This window comes from Anas platyrhynchos, chromosome 27 (assembly GCF_047663525.1).
Source record: "Anas platyrhynchos isolate ZD024472 breed Pekin duck chromosome 27, IASCAAS_PekinDuck_T2T, whole genome shotgun sequence".
Classification (NCBI taxonomy): domain Eukaryota; kingdom Metazoa; phylum Chordata; class Aves; order Anseriformes; family Anatidae; genus Anas; species Anas platyrhynchos.
In genome coordinates, this window is record NC_092613.1 from 329,409 (window position 1) to 356,282 (window position 26,874).

Sequence of the window (26,874 nt, forward strand, 5' to 3'; positions counted from 1 at the left end):
CCCTAATCCTACCCCCCTAACACTACCCCTAACCCCCTAACGATAACCCTAGCCCTAACCCTAACGAACCCTAACCCTAAACCAAAACCCCACTTGGTTCCCCCCTCATTTTGGTTCCGCCCCCCCCCTTGTTTTCCCCCCAAGCCCAATGGACCCCCCCCCGGTGCGCCCCGCAAATGCGTCCCCCGGGCAACCGCACCCCGCACTCTTGGTTAACCCCTCATTTTGGTTCCCCCCCTGTGCGCCTTGCAAATGCGTCCTCCCGGCAACCGCACCCCGCACACTTGGTTCCCCCTTCATTTTGGTTCCCCCCACCCTGGTGCGCCCCGCAAATGGGTCCCCCCGGCAACCGCACCCCGCACACTTGGTTCCCCCATCATTTTGGTTCCCCCCCACCCTTGGGTTCCCCCCAAGCCCCATGGACCCCCCCCCCCTTGGTGCCCCCCCCCCATTTTTTCCCCCCCGCCGTCCTACCCGTGCCCGCAGCAGCCGATCGCGCTCCACCAGCAGCACCTCCTGCACCCGACGCTGCATCTCGGCCAGGTGGAGGCAGGTGCTGGGGGGGGGGAATAAATTGGGGGGGGTCAATTTGGGGGGGGTCTGGGGGCATTTGGGGGGCTGGGGGCGCATTTAGGGGGCAGAGGGGACTGGTTCTCACCTGTAGGACTCGGCCTCGAGCCTCCCCGGAGGCAGCTGCAGGGCCAGGATGCCTGGGGGGGTGCGGGGGGGGGCATGTCAGCACCCCCCAGACCGAAACCCCAAAACCGCTGCCGTTGACCCCAAAACCGCCGCTGTTGACCCCAAGGTGGCCGCTGGTGACGCCGGTAGGGCCACCGGGCGCCCCGCGGGCCACTGGGAGCGGAAGACGGGCATGAAGCTGCCGGTGGACGGCGGCCACGCTAAAATGCTAGGTCAGCCGCGGGTTGGGGCTCTGGGGGGGGCACCCCATAGGGTCACAACCCCCCCAAAACCCCCCCGGCCCCATAGAGACCCCCCCCAGCCGCGCTAAGGCGGGGAATCCCGCCCCGCTAATGCGTCCCCCCGCCCCGCTAATGCGTCCCCCCGGCAAGCGAACGCCGCACACTTGGTTCCCCCCTCATTTTGGTTCCACCCCCGGTGCGCCCCGCAAATGGTTCCCCCCCGGTAACCGCACCCCGCACACTTGGTTCCCCCCTAACCCTAACCCCCCCTAACCCCCTAACCCTAACCCTAACCCTAACCCTAACCCTAACCAACCAATGAATGACAGAAACCGGTATCTTTACAGATTGTTTAAAGCTTTAGAAACACATCCCACTGGTGACTACTGCCAATCACCCAATCACAGGATACTGGCATGGGATCAGATCCAATTTTTTCAAATACCACAGTACCCCCATGACATTTTGGGTGAATTACAAATAATACATTTGTATTTGTACTTTGGGGTGAAATACAATAATTCCACTTAAACATTTTTAACTTATGATAGAAAGTAAGTTTAAGTAACTTGTCTAGAGGTGACCAAACATAAAGTAGTGATAGAATAAACACGTAAACCTGTTTCAGTTCCTTGCTCTGACCATTATAATGCCTCTTGAAAGAAGTAAAAGCTGCTCAGTAAAGAAAACAAAGCGAGCTCCCTACAGTACAGACAGCTCCCCACTTGCCCTAAGATTCTCCATGTAGTTATGTACAAACTACTATGTGTTGATCACAGAAGACAGCTTTGTGATCTTGGTTCTGTTCAAGGAGATGCATTGCTGCCCTTACCAATGTAGAGAGACATTACTTTGAGATAAAGTACATGCATTCCAGATTTCCTGACACTTACTAAAGCTACTGAAGGGTCCAAATTCATGATCTTCATTCTATGTGGGGCTTCCTGGCAGTGGAAACTCTCATCGTCAACCGTGCCATTTTCTTCTGAATCTACAAAGCTTTGAGTGGTGTGAGGGTCCAGATAGATCAGCTCATTGCCTGGATGGGTAAAAGCCGTATGTTAAAAATAAGCAAGTGACATTAATAAGCACTTGGTCCAGAACTGTAAAATAGAAATTAGATTGCCATCGCAGACAGTATAATCTAGACTTTCCAGCTAGGGATTCTTTAAGAGAATCGGAAGGTTTAGCCACAACGTTTCCCACAGGGTATTTAGTATAACTTCCTATTGGTGACCTATTACTGTAATTTTTTGGTTGGTTATGTTCTATCTTTGTCACATACTTTTATTTTTCCATGTGAGATCCAGTACTTTTTTTTTTTTTTTTTTTAAATCTCAAGTGTTGTAAACACTAACATTTGACAGATTAAAAGGTACAGGATGTTCACAGATGCAATCTGTAATCCCATTAGGCATTCATTCAGAAATTGGAACAAAAAAGCCTAACTAAAACAGGTTAGGTTTTACAAAAGGACAAAATAGGGTTGCAAAATTTTGGCCCAAAGTGGGGTGAAATCTGAAGGAATGCATTTTAAATTAATTAGAGCAATACTTAATAACAGAAGGTATGCAAAAGGTGAAAAAGATACTGCCATCAGAAACAGTTTTGAAATACAAGAAAATAAAAGTGACATTTGACCAATACACTTGTCAAATGCTATCAGCTATTCTTAGTATGCTGCTCTTGTTGATGTCATCACTTATTTTTACACCTAGCTTTGCTGTTAACTTTCTGCTCCTGTTAAGGATCATCTCATACTGTTTCTAAACTCTTTTAGATATGCTTCTTCATTTATTTTATTCTATTCTCATCTTTCTTTACTTCTAGAGGTTCACGCTTAGACTCCTTACTATTTCCCCTTCAAAAAATGTTCTCTTTTGATCATCTGCACATTTGGAATAAGTTTCTTTTTTCCTTACCTAAAAATCCTATGAAATAATAGGCATTATTTGGTTTCCCTCCTAATGCTCCCAAAGACTGTGGCATCTTAAAGCATTCCTAGGAGTTCAAAAGGAGTAAAGGAAATTGTCATTCATTTCTTTACTGACATCACAGATACCCAAACTTATTTGACAGTAACGAGCAATGAATTGAAAGAAAACCTTACTTTAAATGCATCAATATATACGGGATTTATGTGATTTATCCCTAGTCGTAGAGGTATAATAAGCAAGAGGGCTTTCCAGCCTGTGCAGAGTCCTCCTGCCTTCTTGCTTCGGCCAAGAGCACTTCTGTGCAAATGTGCACTGCTGTGGGACGCGCTGCTGCTCTGAGGAGGGGACCAGCACATTTTTTCTGCGGGAATAAAACTGGAAATCAGTCAACGCACAGAGGAACACAAAGCAGATCTTCCTCTCAGTAGTGAATTAAGCTAGTTTGCCTGGGATCTTTATAGGGCACCCAAGACAAAACGAGCCGGGCATGGCAATTACAGCTATTTAGTAGAAGTAATTCTAGCAGACAGTATGTGCTGGCACGTCCAAGTGAGACGTTAGATCAATGATTGGGGGATGACAATTTAAGACTGCAGTGGCATGTACTATTAATGTTATTAATAGTGTCAAGCTTTGCCTATAAAACGCCAGAGAAATGAAATGGCAGAAATGAGGACAGTAGAAATTCTTCAAGGAGCTCTTCACATCCAGTGATGTGAGCACGAAGTTGGCATCAGGGATCAAAAAAACACAACTGAGTTTGTATGTCCTTCTTCCCTCTTCTTACCCTTGCAAGACAAAGCCATGGCCCCCCAAGTATTTGTTCATGTTTAGATACATGCTGGCAAATGGAGTCAAATCAGAAACTGTTACCAGAAAACTGATGAGGTGTCACTTCCTGATGTCTTCAATGACCACCGTATTGCCCATAGATACATAAACTGCTAATGAATTCCATTCATCAAATAAAGCAAGCTTCCTAGAAAACATTAAGGTACTAATTAATATAAACTAGTTGGATCAAAAGGGTAGCTTTACACTCAGAACCCTTTATTTATTTTTTTTTCTTAAGAAAAAACATCCTTTCTGCATTTTTTAAAGTCTCCATGTAAGAAAAAGAAAACTTTAAACATTAAATGTTTAATATCTTTAGAAAAATAGGTACTGAGTGGTACCAGGAAAAACATATGCGCTGCACCATGTGCAAACTGTTTTGTCTTACTGCTAAGTGCAGTGACAGTAACAGTCCAACTACATCAAGTTTATTACTTTTTATTGCACTCGACAGTCTCTGCAATGGGTTCTTGCCCAATTGTGTCTTTTCTCATCTGGAAAAGAAAAAAAATCCTATGCCAGTTTTGCAGATTACTTTTTGCTTAAGAAATTCCACTGAATTCAGTGGAATTACTTCTGCCTGAGCCTGCGTGCACAGCAGAAATGGGGCGTTAAAAGCTAAATCAGCTAAGGGTTTGGGGCACCAAAACTTCAGTGGGAGACAGCAGCACACAGTTTTATGTCCACTTCTGCAAAATCCAAACCTTTGGGGAAGGGAGCTACACTCTTAAGCTGCACTGGCAGAATTAGCTGTTTCAAATAAGCCAGAAAGAAATGGGGGTGAGCGTTTCACCATGAAAAACTTGGCCATGAAAGATCTGGAGTCCAGGGCATGCTTCAGCTCCCCTCCCTCTTCAGATCATGTGCCTGTTCCAGGGTGTCAAAGACTTGCTGCTGAGCTCGCAGGACCTGTAGCCTAGCCCCTGCCTGAGGTAAGACACCTCCACGTACCCCTGGAGAACTGAGCAGCCTCAGTTCCTTTCAGTGTGGCTCCCAGACTATGAGGAGCTGCCCATCTTTATCCAGTAGCCTTGCTGGCAGAACTGCTGCTCAGAAAGGGAGGGATTGCAGCTCAGTTCCCTCCTCAGCCGAGATGGCTTCTCTCTGATGTTTCACACCACCACTCCGACCTACACGGTGGCACTCTCGACCTGCCAGAGCTGTGCCACTGTGCAGAAAGGAATATACATCTGTGGTGTGACTGGTGAGGGCATGCAGACGGCATAGCAGGAGACTTTCCTGCAGTTTCTTCTCCTCAGGCTCTTCCTTTATTAAAATTTAGAGGTCACCCATTCCCAACTCAGTACCTGCACACCGAGCTGTGGCATGACATTCCATGCTGCACTTGTAAATAGATGGCAAGTACATTCCTGACTGTGGGACAGGGGGAGATGCAGCCTTCAAAACTCTGCCTGGGCCTTCTCTTGGCTGCCCCAGGGGAGTACGTTCTGAATGAGACTGGTATGATCTCACTTACTTTAGTACTTGAGCAACTGTATTTGGTCCAAACCATTCTCCAATTGACTTCCCCTCTCCAACACCCACCTGTGCTGTTTTCATAGTGAAAAAAAGACACACGTACACAAAATCAAAGAAAAATGAGACCATAAAGAATGTGGGAACAATATACAGTAAATATCGTGACTGTCAAACATTCTAGAGTAACTGCAATCTGTATTTACCAATAACAATTATTTTCTCAATCTATGCTCTTTTCAAAACTTAGGGAGTGCCAGTTTCTTTAATAAACAAAAGGCTTCTAAACTACAATGAGAATTACAAGTTAACAAATGTTAGTGCCCTTTATTACAAATTACAGCAATAAGCTACAAGACTGTCTATTCTAACATTACTGACTCTGGTACCCAAGGCTTACAGAGTTTATCAAGAGCTAGATTCTAGTACATGGCTTTATTTAGGTCTCAGGGAATGTTTCTGTACTACTAGTCTTTGCGCCAATCTGCATACCTTTTTATTTTTGTATAAGCATACACCTTGTCTTCACATCCACTTTTTAAAATTATGAATTAACATACTGCAAATTAGTGATTCAACACAGTAGAAATTTCAGTGGAAAAAACCTGAAAGTTTATGTTTGTTCTTACCCATCTGGTGGATTGACTAACAGCAAGCCTTCCTGTTGAGAAAGCATCGTAGGATTCTGTGATATTCTTCTGGTTGTTTTTTGTGTTTTTCCCATTGCCAATCTGAAAGGAAAAATTGATATAGAATAAAAAATGGTGACGTTTTCATTACACTGATCAAATGTCTAGACAGCAGAAAGCTTTATAATGAGATGTTAAAAGACATTTCAATTCATCTCGAATATTTACATTTTGTGTAGAGCTCCTAGAATTCCAAGCTTGTTATTTATCATCAAGCTGCCCTTTATCATCATAGGCTAGATTGTAAAAACAGGGAAAATAAAACAAAACAAAAACATCAACTGCAAACATATTCTGATGGATCATGCTGCGTGTTGATAGCCATTCCAGTATCTATGAGCTTCCAAGATTATTTAAAAGTACAGGCTGTGTTTAGACCTTGTTGGATTTCTAAGCACCCATTAAATAACAACATAAGATCCATACAGAAAGTCCAAACACTCCACTGGCAGCATCCTGGGATGTGACATGCATGCTTAAGAGCTTGCACCAGGGGGGTTTGGACCTCGTGCTGCTGACAAGCGAGTAGTGAAGAGAAGGGTAAGAGCACTGTCCCACGGTGGCAGGTTTTCCCTTGGCCTCAACTTGGGTGTTACACTAAAAGGTTTATAAAATAATGGCGACAGGATTCCCCATTTGTTCTCCTTCTATGCCTATTCCTCTGCTTCAGGCTGGGATGATTTCATCCAGCTGAATATGAATTGATTCATTAGGAACTGTTACCAGGGCATCAAAGAAAGTCTCACTAATAAATTCAGGGTTTGTGCTTTTAATGGAGTACTTACGAAGAAGCGTCTGCAGACAATACCGAAGTTCCCTCAGGACCAGCACTCACCTCTCCCTAAGTGTCTGCAGATCAGTGCTTGGGCCAGCATCATCTGCCCGCATCGCAGCATACATCCCCAGCCAGCGTCCGACGAAGGACCCGTGCCTCCTGTTAGGAAAGTTCAGCACAATCAGTGCAGGCTTTCAACTGGGTGCAGCACCACAGAGGACATTTCAGAGTGCTAGAAAACAGATGGGGCTGCTGAAGCCTCCATGAACTGTCCTACAGATAAAAGGCACAGAGCAAGACTTTGGTTCCATGCTGTTGGTCTAATTCTAATCTCTGCATTGCACAAGTAAACAAAATTCATTTATTCCTTGTGGAGCTGACTTACTCTTTTCATTCTTCAAGCAGCATTCACAAACCATTTACTGCATGCTATACAACATGATCACCTGTTTACATACAGACATAAATAAACACCGATTTTAATAATCTTCATGTTTGCATAAACAGTTAAAATGATGCTCAAAATGCGCTAATACTCTAGAAATGTTTTCCCAGCCTACGATGCCATCACTTATCTTGCTATTTCATTTAGAACAATGCAGCAAATCTGCAGTATACTCACCAATAGGCGAAAACTTTCTTCTATACGTAAACCACACGTAAACCACAGTAAACCACACGTGAACACACCTTGGCTTATTGTCTGACTTTGGCTTATGGTGCGTCTGTTGCTGTGTCCAGCACAGTGCAGCCCCTAAATTGCTACCAAAACCTTGCCACAAACCTCAATCCCCCTCTTAAAAGAGACCCTCTTGTTTGTTGCCCTTCTTTCGACACTCTCTAACAGGTTTATGTCTTCATACATATATATACAACAAAACATCAAAGAGCTCAGCAAGGTCCACCAAGGAAAGGAAGCAATGCAGGAGAAAGAAGACAGGACAAGAGGGAGAATGGGCAGCATAAGGGAGGAGGCAGCCAGTGGCCTTAAAAACAAAGCCTAAAAAATAACTTCCACTAGTGGGACATAGTGAATTGGAGCTCTGGGGTCTGCATCTAGAGATGTCTTTTCTATTTATCGTCTTGTTGCGGAGATGGGTCCTCTGGCTTTGGTTGTGTTTTTTCATGTTGGGCAATTATCTCCCAAGAAGAACCCCCTGTTGGACAGAAAGGTAGAGGTGTGCTCCAGAAACACAGTGATGGCAAGGAGTCCTCCACTTCATTCTGGCATTTTTTTCCAGCTGGAAGCATTCCCAGTTGTCAACGGAATTGGTTTTGAGGAGTAGGAAAGACAGCATTGCTGGATTTCTGCTTTCTCCTCCATCCTATCAGACCACATCGTGAGAGTTGTCTTTGTTTGATGTTCTTATGTCGTGTTCTGTTATTCTACATTTTTTTTCTCTCTTATGTGATTTTATGTTCTTCTGTTACGTTATGTTCTTATGTTCACAACAGGACTCCTTGCCAACACCGCCTCACAGACACCTGGGCCAAAGAGCAGGGCCTTGAGCAGCTAGCTCACCATGACAGAGCTCATTTCCTTCCCAGTAGCTGCCAGGTGCCCTCTGGGGGCATTTCGGGGCTACAGCATTGGAAGACTTCCTTGGGGTGGGAAGCCATTGGGCTAGGAAATGGGCAATGTTCCCTAGGAAGGAAATCCCTGGGAAGCAAAAGCCTTGGGATGGGAAGTCTTGAATGGGGTGGGTACCATTCCCTGGGGAAGGAAGTGCTTGGAGAAGTCCTCCAAGAGAGGGGAATTCTTTGGGACGAGGTCTCTTTGGCTGAAGAAACGCTTCGTGTTGATGGGGCAGATTTCGTCTGGGTTGCTGGGAATGTGCCATGCGGTGAAATGGCAAGGATGGGCACTGCCGCTGAGGCCGAGAAGCTGGTCCTGGGCTGGGCAAGCCTTGGGCCGGGCAAGTGGTGGTGTGGAAGCGTCCTGGGCATGGCAAGTGCTGCATGGGAGGGAAAGCCTGCTGGGGATGGCCAAGTCTTGCGCTGGGCAGCCTGCTTGGCTCCAAAGCCTGCAGTCCTCCCCAAGATGTCGGCGAGGGGCTGGTCAGCCGTTGGGACGGAACCCCCGTTGCCCGCGTTCCCCAAGCAACCGCCCCACTCTCCAGCCACCATGGCAGGTCCAGCAGCCGGCTCCCGCTCCTCCCGGGGCTGCGGCCCTGCTGGCGAGCCCAGCGCCCCAGAGCTCAGCCCAGCGCCCTTTTTCCCACAGAGGGTTTCCCCAGACGGCTTCCGCGGCTTCCGCAGACGCAAAACTCCCCCTTCGTTGTCCCAGCCGTGCCGCCAACGGTGGCTGCCTGGCTGCTTCCCTCCCTCCCCGGAGCGATGGCGCTGCCCTTGCAGCCCCCCCAGGTACCCACCCTCCCCTCCGCACTGCCCCAGGCCACCGTCTGGCACGTGGTGCCGGGGGTCCAGGGGCAGGTGCTGCAGCTCCCCGCCAGGGTGCAGCTGCCACCTGGGGGGCACCTCCCAGCCCAGGGGCACCACCTGCAGCTTGGGCAGCTCCCCGCCGCCGCCGTGGGGCAGCTCCCTGCTGTGGGGCAGCTCCCCCACAGCGCTCCTCTGGGTGCCCCCAGTGTCTCCCAGCCCCTGCTGATGTGGACGGGGACGCTGGTGCCCCAGGATGGTGCTCCCCTCTGCTTGGGGCCCAGGGCCGTGCTCCATGGGGAGCTCCTGCACCCCACAGGCACCTGCCTGCTTCAGGCCCCTGCCTACCCCGGCCCCCCACCACTCCTCGTGCCGGGGCCTCCGCTGCGGGTGCAGGCGCTCCCCGCGCCCCACACCCTCAGCAGCAGCCGGGGGCAGCTGCCGGAGCCCTGCTTGCACGCCGTGGGGCTCAGCGAGGACCAGGGGCCCCCGCTGCCCGGCCCCACTCCCCCCGAGCCTGCCCAGGCTCCAGCGACCGCCAGCACCCAGACGGCGACGCCCGACGGTGAGTTTGGGGCTGGCCCAGCCAGCCGCTGGGCGCCCCACACCCAGGAGCCATGGCAAAGCTGGCAGTGGGGGATGCTTGGGGGATTGCATTGGCTTGCTTTTTCCTCAGCGGCGACACTTGCAGAGGTGCCTGAGGAGCCCCTGGAGCTGCTGGAGCTGGGCCCCGATGCCTTCGCCAAGGCCTTTCCCCAGCTGGCAGGGGACAGCCAGCAGCTGCAGCACCTGCAGGACCAGCTCCCGGCCGACCTGGACAGCTCCGGCTTGGAGGAGCTGCTCAGCTGCCTCGATGCCGTGGAGCCCCACGACACCTTCGCCGCTGTCCCCAGCAGTCCTGTCCTCAAGCGCTTCCTCTCGCAACTGCCCGACCTCTGCGAGGACATCGAGGAGCCCAGCACACAGGGACTGGCAGCCACCAGAGCGCTGGGTGAGGTCCCCTCAAGCCCTGGGCTGCACCCCGACAAGGTGCAGGCTGGGCGGGCGCTGCAGCCCCCTGCAGCTGCTGTGCCGCCACTCAGCTCCCCCCTCAAGCCTGCAGCCCGGCCCCAGCTCAGGAGAGCCCTGTCCAAAAGGGCCCCCTGCAGGAATTCATCCCTGCCCGCAGGAGAACCCTGCCCCAGCCTCCCTTGGCTCCCCTCAAGAGGCGCCCCGACCCTGACTACCTCCCTGCCCGCAAGAGACCCCTGCCCCAGCCTCCCCAGGCTCCCGTCCAGAGCCCCCCCGACCCTGACTTCCTCACTGCCCTCAGGAGAGCCCTGCCCAAGCCTCGCCTGAGTCCCCTCCAGAGACCCTCCGACCCTGCCCGCAGGAGACCCATGCCCAAGCCTCTCCCCAAAAGGCCCCCCCAGCAGGAATTCATCCCTGCCCACAAGAGAACCCTGCCCCAGCCTCCCTTGGCTCCCCTCAAGAGGCCTCAACTTCTCCCAGCCCTCAGGAGAGCCCTGCCCAGTCCACCTCGCAGTCCGGCGCAGCCCCGCGGGGGACTACGTGCCCTGTGTGGGGCCCTGGGCGGGCGGCGACGCAGCGCCCACACCGCTGGAGGAGCAGGAGTCGTCGGTGCCCATCACGCCGCAGCAGCGTCCCGAGCGGGAGCGCCTCAAGAAGCTGGCCCAAGAGGAGCGGCAGCGGGCGGCCCACCACATGAAGATCGGCCCCGGGCAATTCTTCGAGCAGCGGCAGAAGGACCACGCCAGAGCCTACTCTTACGGCTACCCGTGACCGACCTCGGGCTTCTCCTCGACGGCCCCTGCAGCACCATCATCAGATCAGGGGATCAGAACTGGGACGTTGTTGGGATAGGAAATGATCAGTGGGATGGGAAGTGATGATGGGGATAGGAACTCATTGGCACGGGAAAAATGGGTTTTATTTGTATTAAATTTACATTTTTAAATTTTATTTAATTTACTGGGTTTTATTTGTATTAAATTTAAATTTTTAAATTTTATTTAAATTTCTGAGTGTTATTTTTATTAAATTTAAATTTTCAAATTTTATTTAATTTACTGAGTTTTATTTTTATTCAATTTAAATTTTTAAATTTTATTTAATGTACTGGTTGTATTATTTATTTCATGAAATCCACTTTATTGACTGTGTTGTACAGTATGGCATTGTTTCATTATTAGAAAATGATAAGTATTTACTATTATTAATTAAACAATATTTACATATTTTATACATTATAAATTATCAATATTCTCATTTCTAATTTTGTTTGTTTTTATTCCTTTTCTACCCTATTAAACTCTCTTTATCCCAGTGCACTGCTTTGGACTTTAGTTTTCCTTCCGAGTCGTTGTGGATCCACTCCGGATGGGGGGACATTAGCGAACGCCTGTGTGCTTCAGATCCAAGGTCACCTTTGCCCTCAACTCAAGATCCATGTTTGCATCTGTTGTCATGAAACAATGTTAACAACAGCAACAATTAAGTTACCTCATTTATTATTTCATGTTATTTCATGATTTCATGTTCAGTTATTTCATGCAGCCCGCTCCCGCTGCCCATGCTCAGGCCGGGCATGGATGTGGGCATGGCCAGCACGGACGGCAGAAAATGGGTGCATGGCTGGATGGATGGCTGGGTGGGAGTTGGGAATTCAGCCTTGGGATCAGAACTGGGAGGTTATTGGGATAGGAAATGATCAGTGGGATGGGAAGTGATGATGGGGATAGGAACTCATTGGGATGGGAAAAATGGGTTTTATTTGTATTAAATTTACATTTTTAAATTTTATTTAATTTCCTGGGTTTTATTATTTATTTAATTAAATCCACTTGATTGACTGTGTTGTACGGTATGGCATTGTTTCATTATTATAAAATGATAAGTATTTAATATTATTAATTAAACAATATTTCTATATTTTATACGCGTAAGGGGGTGTCGAGAGGCAGGAGACCTTTTCTCCATGAACACCAGCGACAGGACCCACGGGAACGGGGTTAAGGCAGGAGACCTTTTCTCCATGAACACCAGCGACAGGACCCACGGGAACGGGGTTAAGCTGAGGCAGGGGAAATTTAGGCTTGACATAAGGAGGGGGTTCTTCACAGAGAGGGTGGTTGCACACTGGAACGGGCTCCCCAGGGAAGTGGTCACTGCACCGAGCCTGTCTGAATTTAAGAAGAGATTGGACCGTGCACTTAGTCACATGGTCTGAACTTTTGGGTAGACCTGTGTGGTGTCAAGAGTTGGACTTGATGATCCTTAAGGGTCCCTTCCAACTCAGGATATTCTATGATTCTATGATACATTATAAATTATCAATATTCTCATTTCTTATTTTGTTTGGTTTTATTCCTTTTGTACCCTATTAAACTCTCTTTATCACAGTGCACTGGTTTGTTCTTATACTTTTTCTTATACTGTGGAGCCCAAAACTGCACTCAGTACTCAGTACATGGAATACCAAGAGAGACTGCCTGGCATTTTCTCTTCTCTGCAGAAGCTCTGTTGCTAACACTGTCCAGAAATCACCACTGTCACAGACAGTAGTAGCATTCCCTCCTCCCACAGTTGGTTCTTCCCCCCCAACACTTAGACACCATCCAGAAAAAGAAGAATAATAATACTAATACAGTAAATAAAATAAAATAAAATAAAATAAAATAAAATAAAATAAAATAAAATAAAATAAAATAAAATAAAATAAAATAAAATAAATTAATTAAAATAGTCAAAAGCCGTCAGGAAGGCAGTGGTGCAGACTGTGGAGAGCCTGGGTTCAAATCCTTCTTCTGTGAGGCTCTGAACCTATATCCCACCACAATCTCTCTGCTAATGTATGGCAGGGAAAGGAGGAAGAAAGAACATATCTCCTGCACTTTCCATTTATTGTTGACTGACAATTCTGTAGAGTTATAAAGCCTCAATCAGTGAGATACAGGGTTCTTCTCACATTGTCTCACTGTGCCCTAAGCGGAACAGCTCTCATTTAATAGATGCTTCACCACAAAATCATGAGTCATCTGCAGTTTTGAACTTTTCTGGGATCAAGTCCCTTCAGATGGTTGAGGAATCTGCTCCAGCACCTATGTAAACTGGTGCTCTACTAAGCTAGTGAGTGAACAAGAGAGAAATCCTCTGCTAGATGACTTGACAAATTGGGTCTGAAAATAGTGTTGAGGCAGAATAGTCCACGATTTTTGCCTTGGGTGCACAGACGGATTGGGTGTTGTAGACTTCTTTTATTCTTCATTAAGATAAACATTTTCAAAAATGTGCTTGTTCAACCTTGCTCCCACTGTGTGCATGGGAGGGAGATAACTGAAAGTGGGGAGCGTTGCTTGGATCCTGCAAGTGGCTGAGGTCCAGTGGGGTTGGAGGCTTTCTTCCTCCTTTTGGAAATGCAAAGCAACCCTGCACCTCCCCTGCACTTGCAGGAGGATCGTGACAGCCCAAAGCACAGCGGCTTTGTAATTGCTGCATACACTTCGATCGGATTTACGTTTGGTAGCAGGGGCCTGCAGGGATGGCGTCTGTGAGAACAATCCAGACAACAGCCAGCTCCAGATAGCTCCAAAAGGGCCCCGGCGCTTGCCAGAGCTGAGCCAATAAGCGATGTTGTTTGCACCTCTGGGAGAGCAGATGTAAGCAGGGGGAAATACTGCTGCACAACAGAAGCTGGAAGAGCAAGGAGTGAGAAGCAGCCCTGCAGCCCCCAAGGTGAGTGCAGCAGGAGGCAGGAGGTGCTCCAGGCTCACAGCAGCAGTTCCCCTGCGGGCTGTGCAGGGAGAGGCCCCTGGTGGAGCAGGCTGTCCCCCTGCACCCATGGGTCCCACATGGAGCAGATCTCCACGCTGCTGCCCCCCTGTGGGTGGAGGAGCCCCCGGTGGAGCAGGTGGCTGTGGCCTGGAGGAGGCTGCGGCCTGTGGAGAGCCCCCGCAGGAGCAGGCCCCAGGCCGGAGTTGCAGCCATGGAGAGGAGCCCACGGGGAGCAGGGGCAGAGAGGGACCTTGGAGGAGGGAACTGTATCCTCTTTTTTCATCGGTGCTGAGATTGAGGATCAGGATTTCGTGGTAGGAATTTGTTTAGATGAACCAATTTACATCCATATGGGCTTTGTATGTTTGTTTCACCTTGTCTTGCAGGACCATCTTGGCTGGGTCTGCAGTGTTGTGCAAAAGTGAAGTTTTTCACAATAAAGAGCAGCTTTATTTTCGGGGAAAAGGCTGAGGTGGCCTTCATCAGAGTCTTGTGACCTGAAAATGCAGAAAATGGGTGCATGGCTGGCTGGATGGGTGGGTGGGAGTTGGGAATTCAGCCTTGGGATCAGAACTGGGATGTTGTTGGGATAGGAAATGATCAGTGGGATGGGAAGTGATGATGGGGATAGGAACTCATTGGGATGGGAAAAATGGGTTTTATTTTTATTGCATTCAATCCACTTTATTGACTGTGTTGTACAGTATGGCATTGTTTTATTACTATAAAATTATAATGATTATTATTTAATCTTATCATGTTTGCATCTGTTGTTGTGAAGCAATGTTAACAACAGCAACAAAAAAGTTCCCTACTTGCTAGCAGCATCCCTACGTTTGCTGGGGTCTGCTCTGTGCATTTTGAAGACCGTTCCATGCTATTCAGCCCCTTCAGGAGGAAATGGATGGTTCTAGGAAAATGCGTCTTGACCTGATGCAAAGCTGTGACTCAGCACCCTGCAGCCCCCGCAACCCCTGGCATTTTACCTGCAGCCCCTCCAACAACTCTGATGTTCCCTGCATCGACTTCAACCACTGCGCTGGGACCTGAGGCCCCTCAAAGCCTTGTCACTCGCCCTGCAGCCCCTCGAGCCCCTGGCATGTTCCCTGCAGCCCCTCCAAGCCTGGCACAGGCCCTAAGAGCTGGCTCCGGGGACTACCCCGGTGCTGTCTCAGGCGCCAGTACACACAAGGGGAAGGAATGCATGCAGAAGTCATCTCGTTTCGGAAGGGCAGAAAGTCCTCCCAAGAAGGGGAAGGAGCAAGAGGAAGGCAAGGCAGCCTACCCCAAGGTAGGGCCATCCCAGGGAACAGGAGGCTGTTGGAAAGGAGAGCAGAGAGAAAAGCAGCAGCAAGCAGGTGATCCCCATCCCTGGGTGAGCTGCGAGCCATGGGACAAGATTGCAGCTGTCCTCCAGGCGAGCACATTGTCAGCTGGCTGCTGCGCTGCTGGGATAGCAGCTGCGGGAGCCTGGCAGCAGAGGGCAGGGAAGCCAAGCAGCTGGGATCCTTTTCTGGGGAAGGGGGCACTGAGAAAGCGCTTGCAAACGGGGCACAAGCCCTCAGCCTCTGGAGGCGGCGCCTGGCAGGCGTGAAGGAAAGGGATCCCTTCAAGGAAGATGCTGTGGGCTTGCTGAGGCTCGAAGAACAGACGCTGCTGGCTGCTACCAGCGTGCTGCAGCAGCGGCAAGAGAGAGCAAACCGTGGTGGTTTTCCTCAGCTGGGCAGCTGAGCTCCAGCACAAGCGCTCTCTCCCTGCCCCTCCTCCAACGCCAAGGGGAGAAAAGAGGCTGGAAAGGGCTCAAGGGCTGCCAGAAGGACAGGGAGATCACTCCACAAGGAGCGTCACGGGCAAAGCAGGCTCAGCACAGCCTGTTCCAGTCCAGCCCGGGGCCTGCTCCTGCGGGGGCTCTCCACAGGCTGCGGTCTCCTCCAGGCCACAGCCACCTGCTCCACCGGGGGCTCCTCCAGCCACAGGGGGGCTGCAGCGTGGAGATCTGCTCCACGGGGGACCCATGGGCTGCAGGGGGACAGCCTGCTCCACCAGGGGCCTCTCCCTGCACAGGCCGCAAGGGAACTGCTGCTGTGAGCCTGGAGCACCTCCTGCCTCCTGCTGCACGGCCCTTGGGGGCTGCACAGAGCTTTCCCACTCCTCCCTGAGCCAGAGGCTGCTGGGCAGCAACTTTTGTTCCCTTTCTTAGATGCAAGATCCCTTCTTAAATTCAGTCCAGCCAAGTAGGAAAAGTAAATGTGGACAGCTGTACCTTGGCAAAGAAGATAGTAGGGGACAAGGAGGTTTAGCAGTCAAGATGGAAGGTGATGCCATGAGGCTTACAGGCTAGTAATGTTCTAGTGAAACCCAGCCTTCCTAAAGAAACCTGCCTGACTACTTCACGTGAATAACAGACTCTGTTCAGCTATTTCCTAACATAGAAAGGGTGCTGACTGCTTCTTCAGAGTAACATAAGTTAGTGATGCTACTGAAATAGTTGTGGTTCAGACGTAGATCTGATTTCTTCTAAGCACGCTGAATTCACAGCTGTTGATCCTCCAGAGGAGGCTTTGCAATTGAACACCTGGAGAATAGGTAAATTTCCCGCTGTTGTTCTCCTCTCCTCTTGTTTTGTTTTGTTTTTTTTTTTTTCCTAGTAGCATAGGCTTAAGACTCTGAAGAAACGGGCTGCTTTTTTTCATTTCCAACACTGGCTGTTCCTCCTGTAGAGATTATATCAAACAGTCTTGAAGTGCTTGATGACTTACCAGTCTGCAGATTTATTATCAAACCAAAAAAAACCCCGACTTGGTAGACTATTTTTTTCCCACTTTTGAATGACTACTAGGAAGAAGGTTGTTCCGGCATCAAGAAAGTCACGTGGAATGTAATAAAATTTACTGAACCAGTAAATAAAAACTATATTTTTCTATTAGTTCCATTGTTTCAACTCTTCTGACGCTTATGGATGGCATAGATAACAGAGGGGAGATCGTGGTAATCGGAGCTACCAACAGACTGGATTCTATAGATCCTGCTTTACGAAGACCAGGACGCTTTGGCAGAGAGTTCCTCTTCAACTTGCCAAATAAAGAGGTGAGAACTTAAATTGAATGTTAGTGCTACCATGGCAAAGTCCAACTTTATAGGAAAAAAAAAATAATTGACAACTTGAACAAAAGAGTGATATGTGGAGACACTGCAAAGTTGTACCTGTTTGCTTAATTATTTAGTCCACTTGGGCGTTTTCATCATGAAGTTGTGTTTTTGGTCTCAATCCTTCACTTCTGAATGAATAGGGGACGTGTTTGCATTTGATTGTGCCCCGGATCGGTGGTAGTAGTTTGAGTCATAATTATTTTCTTCTTTATAGTAATTGTAGCAATTTGAAGCATTGTGCCAGAAGTGCTTTCTGTGCATTTACTGACTGAAAAGCAAATGTGATGAAGTAATGAGACTGTCACAATGAAAGCTTGCTAAGTTTTAGAGAAGATTTTTGGACAACAAAGAAATGTTTCTGGATAAATTTTTCATTACAGTATTTTCCTCTGGGTCATTAGGTCCCGTAGTTTGGAAACTTGTTATTGAAGCTATAAATGCCTTTTCTTTCATTGTAGGTTCCTAGAAAAAGTTCAGTATAACAAATAAGAAATATTCAATTTCCTGGTTGAAAATGCAGAGTGTATATTAAATAACTGTAAAATACTTGAAAGTTGAGCAAGTAAGAAAAGTGTATTAATAGATGAGGGGTTTTCAGGGAGGACTGCTTGTTTGTTTGTTTGTTTGTTTGCTTTTTGGTTTGTTTGTTTCTTGTTGGTATTTTTAAGGAAAACTTGGGACAAGCTAAAACGCAATGATTTTGCTTCCAGGCTAGAAAAGAAATTTTCAAGATTCGTACTCATGACTGGACCCCTAAGCCACCGGACATGTTGCTTGATGAACTAGCTGAGAAATGCATTGGTAAGACTGAAACCAAAATGGATTCTTGCTTGTGAGCAAGTTGTAAAGAACCTTAGCTTGTACCAGGCAGTACCCAAGCTCTTGTGCCTTGCTGCACAACTAGTCAACGAGGCAGCTGGCACGCCTTCATAGCAATCAGAGTTAGATGCTTTCATCTATTTACTCTTTGTTGTCGTTCTTTCTGTTGTCTGAAAACGTTAAATGGTTCTGGGGCATCTTCCTCAAGAGTATAGTTTTTGATGAGGAGTCTGCTTCAGCTGCATAAGCGCAGGGTATCAGGCAGTGAGCAACATGAAACTTCCCTGCAGAGCGGTAGCACTTTGAATTCCCTGTTAACCTGTTTGGTTTTGGCATTACAAATTGTTTAAATGTTGCATGTTGTAAACCTGGGCCTTGACTGATGTAACGTTTGATTTTTGTTTGTTAGGATACTGTGGTGCAGATATCAAATCTTTATGTACTGAAGCTGCGCTGTGCTCTCTACGTCGATGCTATCCTCAGATTTATGCAAGTAGGGAGAAGTTGCTACTAGACGTTAATTCTATTAAAATAAAAGCAAAGGACTTTTTCATGGCTCTGAAGAAGGTTGTTCCGGCATCAAACAGGATCGTGGCTTCACCCGGACAAGCACTATCACCCATTTTCAAGCCACTTTTTAAAAGATCAGGAGCGAATATTTTACAAGTTGTGCAGAAGATCTTCCCGCATGCACAGCTCGCACTAAAGGAGGACCGACAGCAAGGTATAACCACAGCATCCACTTCTTTATAATTCTGCTAAAGCAAAAACTTGTGGTTTGTGCAATCAACTTAAACCTTTCAGACATAATGATGGTAGAATTTTATTATTTGCATGTGCATGTCTTTCTTTTGGGCATGTCTGGAAGATAACGCATAGGTTTTATTCTGGATTCGAAACTGAAATGCCAAATGGAAGCCCTGAATGACTCAATACACAGTAAAGGACGATGCGTTCTCTACTGAAGCATCCTGCTTCTGACGGCAGCTAAGATAATTAGCATTTGTAGAGGTTGACTTGAGGTTTGAAGTATAAGGCACCTATTTTTCTTTAAAAAATCAAAACTCAGATATTTGGAGGGGAAGCATTTCTAGGTCAATGTTTCTAATTCCTTTCTGAAGAATGTCGGGACCAGGATACAAGTATAACTGGTCTAAGCTAAATATTGTTTTAGCTATCATCATTTTTAACCAGTCTCCTAATTTAAATGTTTGTAGATCGTACTATACATGTGCACGTGAGATCAATTAGCACTGATATTTACTAGATGAATGGAATTCTGTGGCCATCACATCCTTAATCCCCGTGCTTTCATTGTGGGAACCTCCTCCAGAAAGAAATGGTCTTGTTTTTTTGTTTGTTTTTTTTTGTTGTTGTTGTTTTTGTTTGTTTGTTTGTTTGTTTGTTTTTTAGCTATTTAGCAACTGCGGAAATTGTTTGTAATCTCCTTTATTCTAAGGGGAAGAAAAAAATCACCAAGAGTAGCGTACCTTATACGTACACATCAGTGGGACTTAGTACAGCTTTGTAGGGCCTTGTGCCATCTCCTTAGATCTGTGGTGGGATGAACTCTAGGAAATAGCTTTCAGTGTGTGCTCTCAAATGAAGAAAGGGTTTTGGCACTGATTTAGAAGCTGTATTCATGTAAGAGAAAGAGACAAAGGCTATTCAGGAAAGTTAACAAACCTCTTTTGTCTTTCAGACCATTTAAATCCTATTTTAAAAGATGATATGTTCGACAGTGATGACGATGCATCCTTGGTTTCTGGAGATGAATTAAAAGATGGAATGCCTGACAGACCAGAGAAAAAACGCCTCTGTTTCAGCAGGTAAAGAAAGATAGATCCCTGTTATGTTTAGATTCTCAGGACTGCTGAGTCTTTGTAAACAGTTCCAGCTGTTAAAAGTGCGAGGGGTGGTAGACGAAGGGGTAACATCAAGTTTGTGTGTTGAAGGGGTGCTTGGTATTCACAAGGAGAAAGGGTGAAGGGACTAAAGTGGTAATGAAGTTGCTCTGAATGACCAAATTGAAAAGCCCAGGCTTGTCTTCCTAAGCCAAAGTGATCCGTAGACTACCAGAACACGTTGACTTAATCCATGGCATTCTTTGAAAGACTCAAGACCACATAAATGTCCTGTCTGTCCTTTTAGCTAAAAATACCCCAACTTTATGGGTTTGTGTTGCCACCTTTTGCCCTTCTGTTTTCCAGGATTCTTAAACCAATGGTGAATTATGTAGCAGAAAGAAAACTGAGAAATGGCTTGTTAAAACACCTTGAGAAAAATCTGAATGGTGTCTTTATTTGTTAAGCCACCAAGTTGTGTTAATCTTGTGGTATTTTAGTATGGAAGTCATGCAAGCCCACTGTTGGAAAGTTAGATCATGTTGTCACAGCTGGATCAGTTATTTTTCTCAGTTTCTATTGCTGTGCTGTCCAGAAGATTTTCTGTCCTCTAGAGCAAGGCTAAGTCTCTAGCATCTTTGATTTAAGCCAGCAAAGGTACAGCCTGATTGTAGTGGGGAAACAAATGCTCCTCACAAATTTATTTCCTAGTAGTAAAGCAAGATTGCAGGGATATTAATTTGCAGTCTTGGTTCAGTAAAGAATAGGAAACACAAGGGAAGAAGATGAAACAATTGGAATGACTGAATAACTTAACTGGAAATCTTACATGTATTTAATGTACCGCTACCATTTGGATTATTTGGGGATGGAAAAGTAAGTCTATAGGAAAATTACTTGGAACATCTGTGTGTGTCTATTCAGCACCTCATTTATAAACTTGTTTTCTTAACTCTTGTTCTAGGAGTGCTTTCTGCGAACCAACATCACGCCGGCCCCGTCTGCTAATAGTAGGAAAAGAAGGGTACGGCCAGGTTTCTTACGTGGCACCTGTGGTGTTGCACGCTTTGGAGAAGTTTCCCGTTCACACCCTGGACCTTTCTGTTCTGCTTACAAACGTTGCACCGCCAGAAGAGATCTGCAGACAGGTACCTTTTTTCTTTTTATTCTCATCGGATTCACTGACTGTATGTAAAGGATCAATCGAGTTGCAAGTAAGGTGAGCAAAATTCATTGGTAATGGAGGTGGCGTTGTTTTAATGTGCTGGGATGTTTGCTTCTGTCTGAAAATCCCCTTTTCTTTTAGACAAAACCACAAACAATCTGGATGTTGTACATGTCCACATTTTCCATACCCAATTTTACAGTGATGATGTTGCTAGCAGCTCAGGAAGCTGGGCGGTGTTGCTAATAAACATCTCTTTGTGGAAAGAAATGCTGCTCATCTCCCTGGGATCCAGAAAGTAGTTCTCATTGCCTCCGAAGACTGTGTGCTCCCAGTAGATGGCTCTGTATCAGACTGCATGTCGGCTACTTTTTGTAGCCTTCTTCTAAATTGTATTAGTAAGGCAACCAAGGTTTGGGGCTTCTGTTTATTTTGTTTTCACACGGACATACACAGCTTGTGCCGTTGCAGTATGTGCAATAAAAGCATTAACATTCACTAAACACTTCATTTGCACGCTGATGTGGTTTTAACTAGAAAAAATAAACAGATCTGGTGTTTTTACTTTTAGGCAGGAAATCCATTTTATTGTTTGGCATCACTACCTTTAAATATTTTTACCTTTAGTGGGAACATTTGAGAGCCATACAAGTAAGGACAGACATGTTACACGACTGAATACTGATGTGTCCCATAAGAGGGACATTTCCTTTCTTTGTTATGCGATGATTGTGGCTGTGGCCATATAGCTACGGTGTCTAGCCACTGCCTGAATATATCCTTCCCATCTTCTGACTAGAGTTCTTCGAATACTGGTAATCTGAAAGGGTGCACAGAGAAATTCCTTATGTGAAAGGATGCTTGCCACTCTGTTCACATAGTTTCCTTTCATGGGGCAGTCAGGTGGCTATGTAGCTATGTATTAACAGGTTATTCTACGTGTTTTAGTTTTCTTACCCAAGCTTTCCTTTTCACTAGCTGATCCGAAATGCTCAGAAGACAGCACCAAGCATAATTTATGTCCCAGATATCCATTTATGGTGGGACAACGTTGGACCTGCCTTGAAACTTACTTTTCTAACTCTAACTCTTCCAGCATTTTCGCCTGTTTTGCTGCTTGCTACGTCTGATGTACGTCACTCAGATCTCCCAGAAGAGGTATTTGTCAATACTTTTCTTACTATTTCTTCAGTGTCTTGTAATTTATGAATGCTTTCAGCATCAAAATGCTGCGCTTTCTTAAATGCCTACTGTTATTACTCAGGCACCCTAACAAATCACTTAAAATTTGCTTAGAGAAAAAGAATACTGTGAAAGCATCTGCTTAAGGTTTTTTCTGAGTCAAGCAAGTGACTTTCACCCCCTTCTCATGCATGCAAATAATAAATTAATACAATAATTCTGGTGGCTACAAAGTGGTTCAGTCAAGAATATGCAGTGCTTGAAATGACAAGAAGATGTTTTTACTGAAGAGATTTCTTCTGACAGTCTGCCATTCCATGCTATGTTGGGTAAACTGCTAATAATGCAATTTAGTAGAGAATTGAAACAGTTTGATTAAAAAAAAAAAAAAAATCAGTTTCTTTCTTCATATAGGCCAAAGCTTTCCAAGCTGGAAAGCTGAGTTCCAATTTCTGCTCAAGTAACTTTGGAATGGAATTCTAGTTGTATTCCTAAATAAACTGTAGTAAAAGTACATGCAGAACTTCATTGACTTCTGAGAGTTTACATTAAGGGAAGGTGCCCAAAACAGGAACACGCTGTTCTCATTCCGATTATTTTGTCTCAGTTACTGGGGGAAGAGAACAGGTCTTACCTAGATGTGTTTATTATCAACTGCTTTGAAAGTGCTTGAGTTCCCACAGAAGTTTTTGTACAGGTTCTAAATTCCTTCTAAAATAAGTAGTGAAATTCCTTACCTACCTTTTAATACTAGAAATTGAAAATGGAGGAAGATGTAGAGGTACTAGCTACTTCAGACACCTTTTGGTAGAGAAATAAAAACTCAGCAAAAAGCCCTCACTTGTCTGCTGAAGCCTTTCTCTTCCCTCTATAGCCATAAAGGTTCTAAGTAAAGGATGCAGCAAGGCAAGTAAATACAAAGGAAGCGATGTTGGATGTGGTGAAAGCCATTACTTTATCAGTGTAGCGTACAATCCCTTCACCAAGATTTAATTCTACAGGTGATTCTTAAAGGTGATATTTGAATTTGCCGTGCCAGCCTGTGAAAATGTAGCCATTTAAGGCCAGGAAGATAACTTTTTTCAGTTTGTGTTCTTCAGGTTATTATTCATTTTAAAAGGTACTCATCTTTTTGGAATAGAAGATGAGTTTTTGTGGCCTTAAATCTGAAATGTCTTTCCTCCTTCTGCTTTAGATCCAAAAATTATTTAATAAGGAATTTGGAGAAGTGTGCAATATTGAGTTGCCTGGTAGGGCAGAGAGAGCAGCTTTTTTTGAGGACCTAATTCTAAATCAAGTGGCTAAGCCTCCTGTAAAGAAAACAGGTGAGGAGGATATAAGAAGTACATCTAAAACTTTCCTATCGAAGTTACTAGCTCTTTGGGATTTGCTTTGGTGGTCATTTTCTGTCAGTAATTTTGTCATATGCTTGTATTTGAGTACTGTAAATTGGCTAATTTTTCCTGATTAATTGAAGTTGATCGGACATTGGAAGTCCTGCCTGTAGCACCACCAGCTGAGCCTCAGAAGCCACAAGAGGAAGAAGTAGGGATGCTGGAGGAGGAAGAGGAGGATACCTTGCGTGAACTTAGAATTTTCTTGAGGGACGTTACTCACAGACCTGCCACTGACAGACGTTTCAGGGAATTTGCAAAGCCCGTTGACCCACAGAAGGTAAACTAGTGCTGATCTATGTGTGTCTGTAACTTCTCAGCGTTTGTATTTCTCAGCGTTTTGGGGAAGGTTCAACTTTGTTTTTAGGGCTGCACTATTAGGATTTTGCAAGAAGCAGAGGCAGTGCTTTTACTTCTGCTGACTCTCAGATGTCTCTTATCGGATTATTCGCTGAAAGCCCTGGTTTCATTCTAAAAAGCCAGTCCAAATGCCAACACAGTCTGCTCGTGAAAAGGCTTTGATATGTAGGCATGTCACAGCACTGAAAAGCACAGAGATCTTTCCTTATAATTACAAACAGTACTTACAGGACTACTTTAATGAAGTCTAAAGCCCTTTATTGGACTGTCAGTTCCTGTGGGAACAGGAATAGGAGCAGCAGTTTGTAAAAATAAGTTTTGAGATCCTGTTCTCTGTTTCATCTGGAACTCCTCAAGAGGAATCAACCATAAGTGCAGTGTGTTTTCTTTTTCCTCCAATAGGCTGCTTAGATCCCTTTTTCTCCTTAATTGATTAGATAAGCCTAAACTAGGGGCGTATATTTCAAAGACAGGTGTAACTTGACTATACCTGCGGATCAGCAAAGGCCTCTTCATGTGGGCATCCACTGGCTTTTCTTCCCCTTTTCTCCTAGGTTCTTGAGCTGTGAAAAATCTAGACAGATACGTATGTCTTCATCTGAACTAGTCATTAGGCTCCTCTTATGGTCTGAGGGAAGAAATCAGCACCTCTGGGCCCAGTTATCTCATTCTAAAGTAGATGCCTGCAATAGGTACTTCACAGGTGCAATTTATGCACCTTTTCCTCAATGTTGACAGCAAAAAGAATGTCGGATGGCTTACTCAGCTTTCACTGTTGTGATTTTCTGAAGCAAAGTGAAATGAATCTCCCACCCTCAGTGTTTCTTCTGTACCATGCACGTGCTTCTGACCTCCCTACTTCTTGTTGTCCTCTCCTAGCAGCTCTAATGCCAGTTGAAAGAGCCCTTCCATTTTTGAGAAGCAAACTGGTTAATTTCAGCATCTTCTGATGCATCGCAAATGTTCAGGGTTTTTAGGAAGTCGTTTATTTAAAGTTTCCAGAGTAATTTTGGTAGACAGTGTGCAAGGTTAAGAAAACCTCTGAGTGCTTGTATTTGATCTGCAGGTACCTGACTATGCCACAAGGATTAAAGAGCCGATGGATCTTTTAACAGTTCTGACTCAAATTGACTCGTGCCAGTACCCCGCTGCAGGAGACTATCTGAAGGACATCGATCTAATCTGTAACAATGCCTTAGAGTACTACCCAGATCAAAGATCTACAAGTGAGGATGTGCTTTTTAGCCCTAGTTTAAAAAATCTGTCAAACGTATAGATGGATAAATGCTGTGTGCGGACAATAGACTTTGGATGGATTCGATGATTTTGGACATCCACAGAGAACATCTCTTACCACATTGTAAATATTTTATCATTTTGCTACTTGGGCATGGAATTGTGATATAAATGTTCCCAAGGAACTAGTGCTTTTGTTTTAATTAACTTCTATGTTGATATGCTGAAAATATTCACTGAGATAACCTTTCGGAACCAACCTATGAAGAAAGCAATTTTTTTCTGTGATCAAAACAGTTTCATTGGTTGGTAGACAACATTCAGTTAAAGTCTGTAAAATTTCAGATTGTCACAGAGCCTATGTTTTGCAAGACACTGCATATTCAATGGTGAGGAACAAAATGGTACAGAGTTTGGACGACTTTGTGAACAAATTAAAGAATCTCGTGAGAAAAGAGGTACGTGCTTTAACGCTAAGGATTTTAAGACTTGTCTCTGCATTTGTAACTGAAAATGCACAGCGAAGATCTTTGGTATCTATTCTTTAATGCAAGGTCGCACCTCTCCAGCATGTGCTCCATGTGACAACTCCAAGTCACCACAGCAGAACCCTGCTACTGAAGACGACAAACCAGATGAAGAGAGTAATGAAAATGAGGCGATGACAGCGGCACCTGTAGATGCCAGTACACCCATTTCTAATGGTAAGTTGCATTTTATTCAGCTGCTCTTGTCATTCATACCTTCTCTGTCCTTGAGGCGCAACAGGTGTCTCTGATGCCTGGCTCTTTATGCCAGAGGTATTTTGTTTTCAAATTTACTTCAAAATGTGAGAGAGAAATCCAGAGGTCATCCATTCAATATAGTTATGAATTAAAGTTCAAAGAAAGTTGGTTTACAATATAAAAAACAAAAAACAAAAAACAAAAAACAAAATAAAACAAAACAAACAAACAAAAACTTTGACGGCCCAATTGCCATTTAGTCGCCCCTAAATTGGTAATTCTTGAGGTAAAAAATGTTGTGGATGGCAGTTTCTGAATACTTAACTAGTTTTTAATTATGCAAAATGGTATTTTTACCCCCACTCCACCCCTCCCTTCCCCAAATGCTAAAATCTTAGCTCCCTCATACTGTGATTTCCAGTTGAAGGAGGGAAGTCTAACTAGTGAGAGTGGGAATTTTGCCATGGACTCCACCCATATCCTTTTGCAATACTATATGAATACTACGAATGTTGGGCAAAACCACAAAGTTTGTTTTTTCACAAAAGGTTTACCGAATCAGGAAGCATACGAGGTATAAGTCTTCACGTTTTTTCTCCTTTGAATATTCCCTTAAAATTGTCTCATTAATTAATCTCTTCCAAACATGTATTTAGCTTTTGAAGTCTTCAGCTTGATACCAGACTCGAAGGAGAGCTTATTTCCAGAGGCTTTTATGATGTTCATCTGTATTAGTTCATGCAGTAAGACAGTGACTTTATCAAATAACCTCACGTTGTATTAATACTGCCAATCCAAAGTAAGAATCCTCAGCATGTAAAATCCTGAAAGTGACTGTTTAGTGAATGAAATTCCATAGCAGTGTGTGTGGTTTGTTTGCTTGTTTTTAATCTTAATAGCAAACTGACCCCATTAACTTTCAACTCTTTTCTCAGCATATGTAGGCAGTGGTAGCTCAGTTCCTTTGTTTTCCTTGTCAGTCAAGTAAGATGAAGATAATGGATTTTGAAGAAAGAATTCTTTTGGTTATGTTTTGGATTACTTTTTTATGCTGTCTCTTTGTAGGTGCGTCAGAAAGAAAGTGCAGAAGGAACAACTGTGCGCATGCTGCAGCAAAGCGAAGAAGGAGTTCTCAATTCGATACAGAGAACAGGGTACCAACAGATGACCAAAACGATAGTGATGAAGAAGAGTTTGTGGACAAACATGTTTCTGA

General features: G+C 45.4%; 1 protein-coding gene and 1 long non-coding RNA gene across 2 annotated transcripts; both read left to right on the forward strand.

Annotated features, from left to right (window-relative positions):
- Positions 1-18,166: 18,166 nt before the first annotated feature.
- Positions 18,167-21,244, forward strand: LOC139999622 (ATPase family AAA domain-containing protein 2-like). Its single transcript, XM_072028634.1, has 4 exons — positions 18,167-18,476; positions 19,455-19,581; positions 20,561-20,744; positions 21,233-21,244. Exons 1-4 carry the CDS (start codon positions 18,305-18,307, stop codon positions 21,242-21,244), a joined length of 495 nt encoding a protein of 164 aa, XP_071884735.1. The 5' UTR covers positions 18,167-18,304.
- Positions 21,245-21,326: 82 nt separating this feature from the next.
- Positions 21,327-23,614, forward strand: LOC139999620 (uncharacterized). Its single transcript, XR_011805131.1, has 3 exons — positions 21,327-21,919; positions 23,139-23,268; positions 23,421-23,614. It is a non-coding gene; the product is annotated as an uncharacterized lncRNA (long non-coding RNA).
- Positions 23,615-26,874: the final 3,260 nt, after the last annotated feature.

Bases quoted from the DNA above. Each gene is read 5' to 3' on its own strand.
- LOC139999622 (XM_072028634.1), top strand. From the start codon at position 18,305: ATGGCTCTGAAGAAGGTTGTTCCGGCATCAAACAGGATCGTGGCTTCA. The intron at 18,477-19,454 runs GTATAACCACAG...TTTGTCTTTCAG, and splicing joins AAAGGAGGACCGACAGCAAG to ACCATTTAAATCCTATTTTA. The intron at 19,582-20,560 runs GTAAAGAAAGAT...CTCTTGTTCTAG, and splicing joins AAACGCCTCTGTTTCAGCAG to GAGTGCTTTCTGCGAACCAA.